The sequence below is a fragment of the Penaeus monodon genome, chromosome 34 (assembly GCF_015228065.2).
Source record: "Penaeus monodon isolate SGIC_2016 chromosome 34, NSTDA_Pmon_1, whole genome shotgun sequence".
Lineage (NCBI taxonomy): Eukaryota > Metazoa > Arthropoda > Malacostraca > Decapoda > Penaeidae > Penaeus > Penaeus monodon.
Genome location: NC_051419.1, coordinates 6,926,482 through 6,927,073, shown reverse-complemented (window position 1 = coordinate 6,927,073; position 592 = coordinate 6,926,482). Strand labels below are relative to the sequence as shown.

Below are 592 nucleotides of genomic sequence, written 5' to 3'. Positions count from 1 at the left end.
CTCACTCAACTCAGCTTGACTCCTCACTCAACTCAGCTTGACTCCTCACTCAACTCAGCTTGACTCCTCACTCAACTCAGCTTGACTCCTCACTCAACTCAGCTTGACTCCTCACTCAACTCAGCTTGACTTAGCTTGACTCCTCACTCAACTCAGCTTGACTTAGCTTGACTCCTCACTCAACTCAGCTTGACTTAGCTTGACTCCTCACTCACTCAGCTTGACTTAGCTTGACTCCTCACTCAACTCAGCTTGACTTAGCTTGACTCCTCACTCAACTCAGCTTGACTTAGCCAAGCTTAAGCCCCAAGAAGCACGAGCGGGGCCTCCACCCGAGCTAATGAGCCGTTGTGTCGAGCAGGTGCGGTGGGCCGAGCAGCAGGTGGTGAAGCGGCGAGTGAAGCGGGACTTCATGCACCAAGATCGCTCCGCCAAGTACATCTCCACGTGGATGGACGATCCCAAGTGGCCGCAGATGTGGTATTTGGTAAGTGGAGGTGGATTGTAGGAGACGGTGGTTCGGGTTAGAACGCGGCGTTTCGGGAATGGTTCGAACGGATGAGAGCTGGGTTTTGGTTGGGGGGTTGGGTTG

At 53.7% G+C, this 592-nt stretch overlaps 1 protein-coding gene across 3 annotated transcripts in view; it reads left to right on the top strand.

The window, feature by feature from the left end:
* LOC119594556 (furin-like protease 1) overlaps positions 1–592 on the top strand; it is a gene marked incomplete at its 5' end in the record, with an annotated part of 24,037 nt that overhangs the window by 579 nt on the left and 22,866 nt on the right. For all 3 annotated transcript variants that reach the window (XM_037943588.1, XM_037943587.1, XM_037943586.1), the window contains 1 exon segment: positions 362–487. In XM_037943588.1, coding sequence (XP_037799516.1) covers positions 362–487 — 126 coding nt within the window.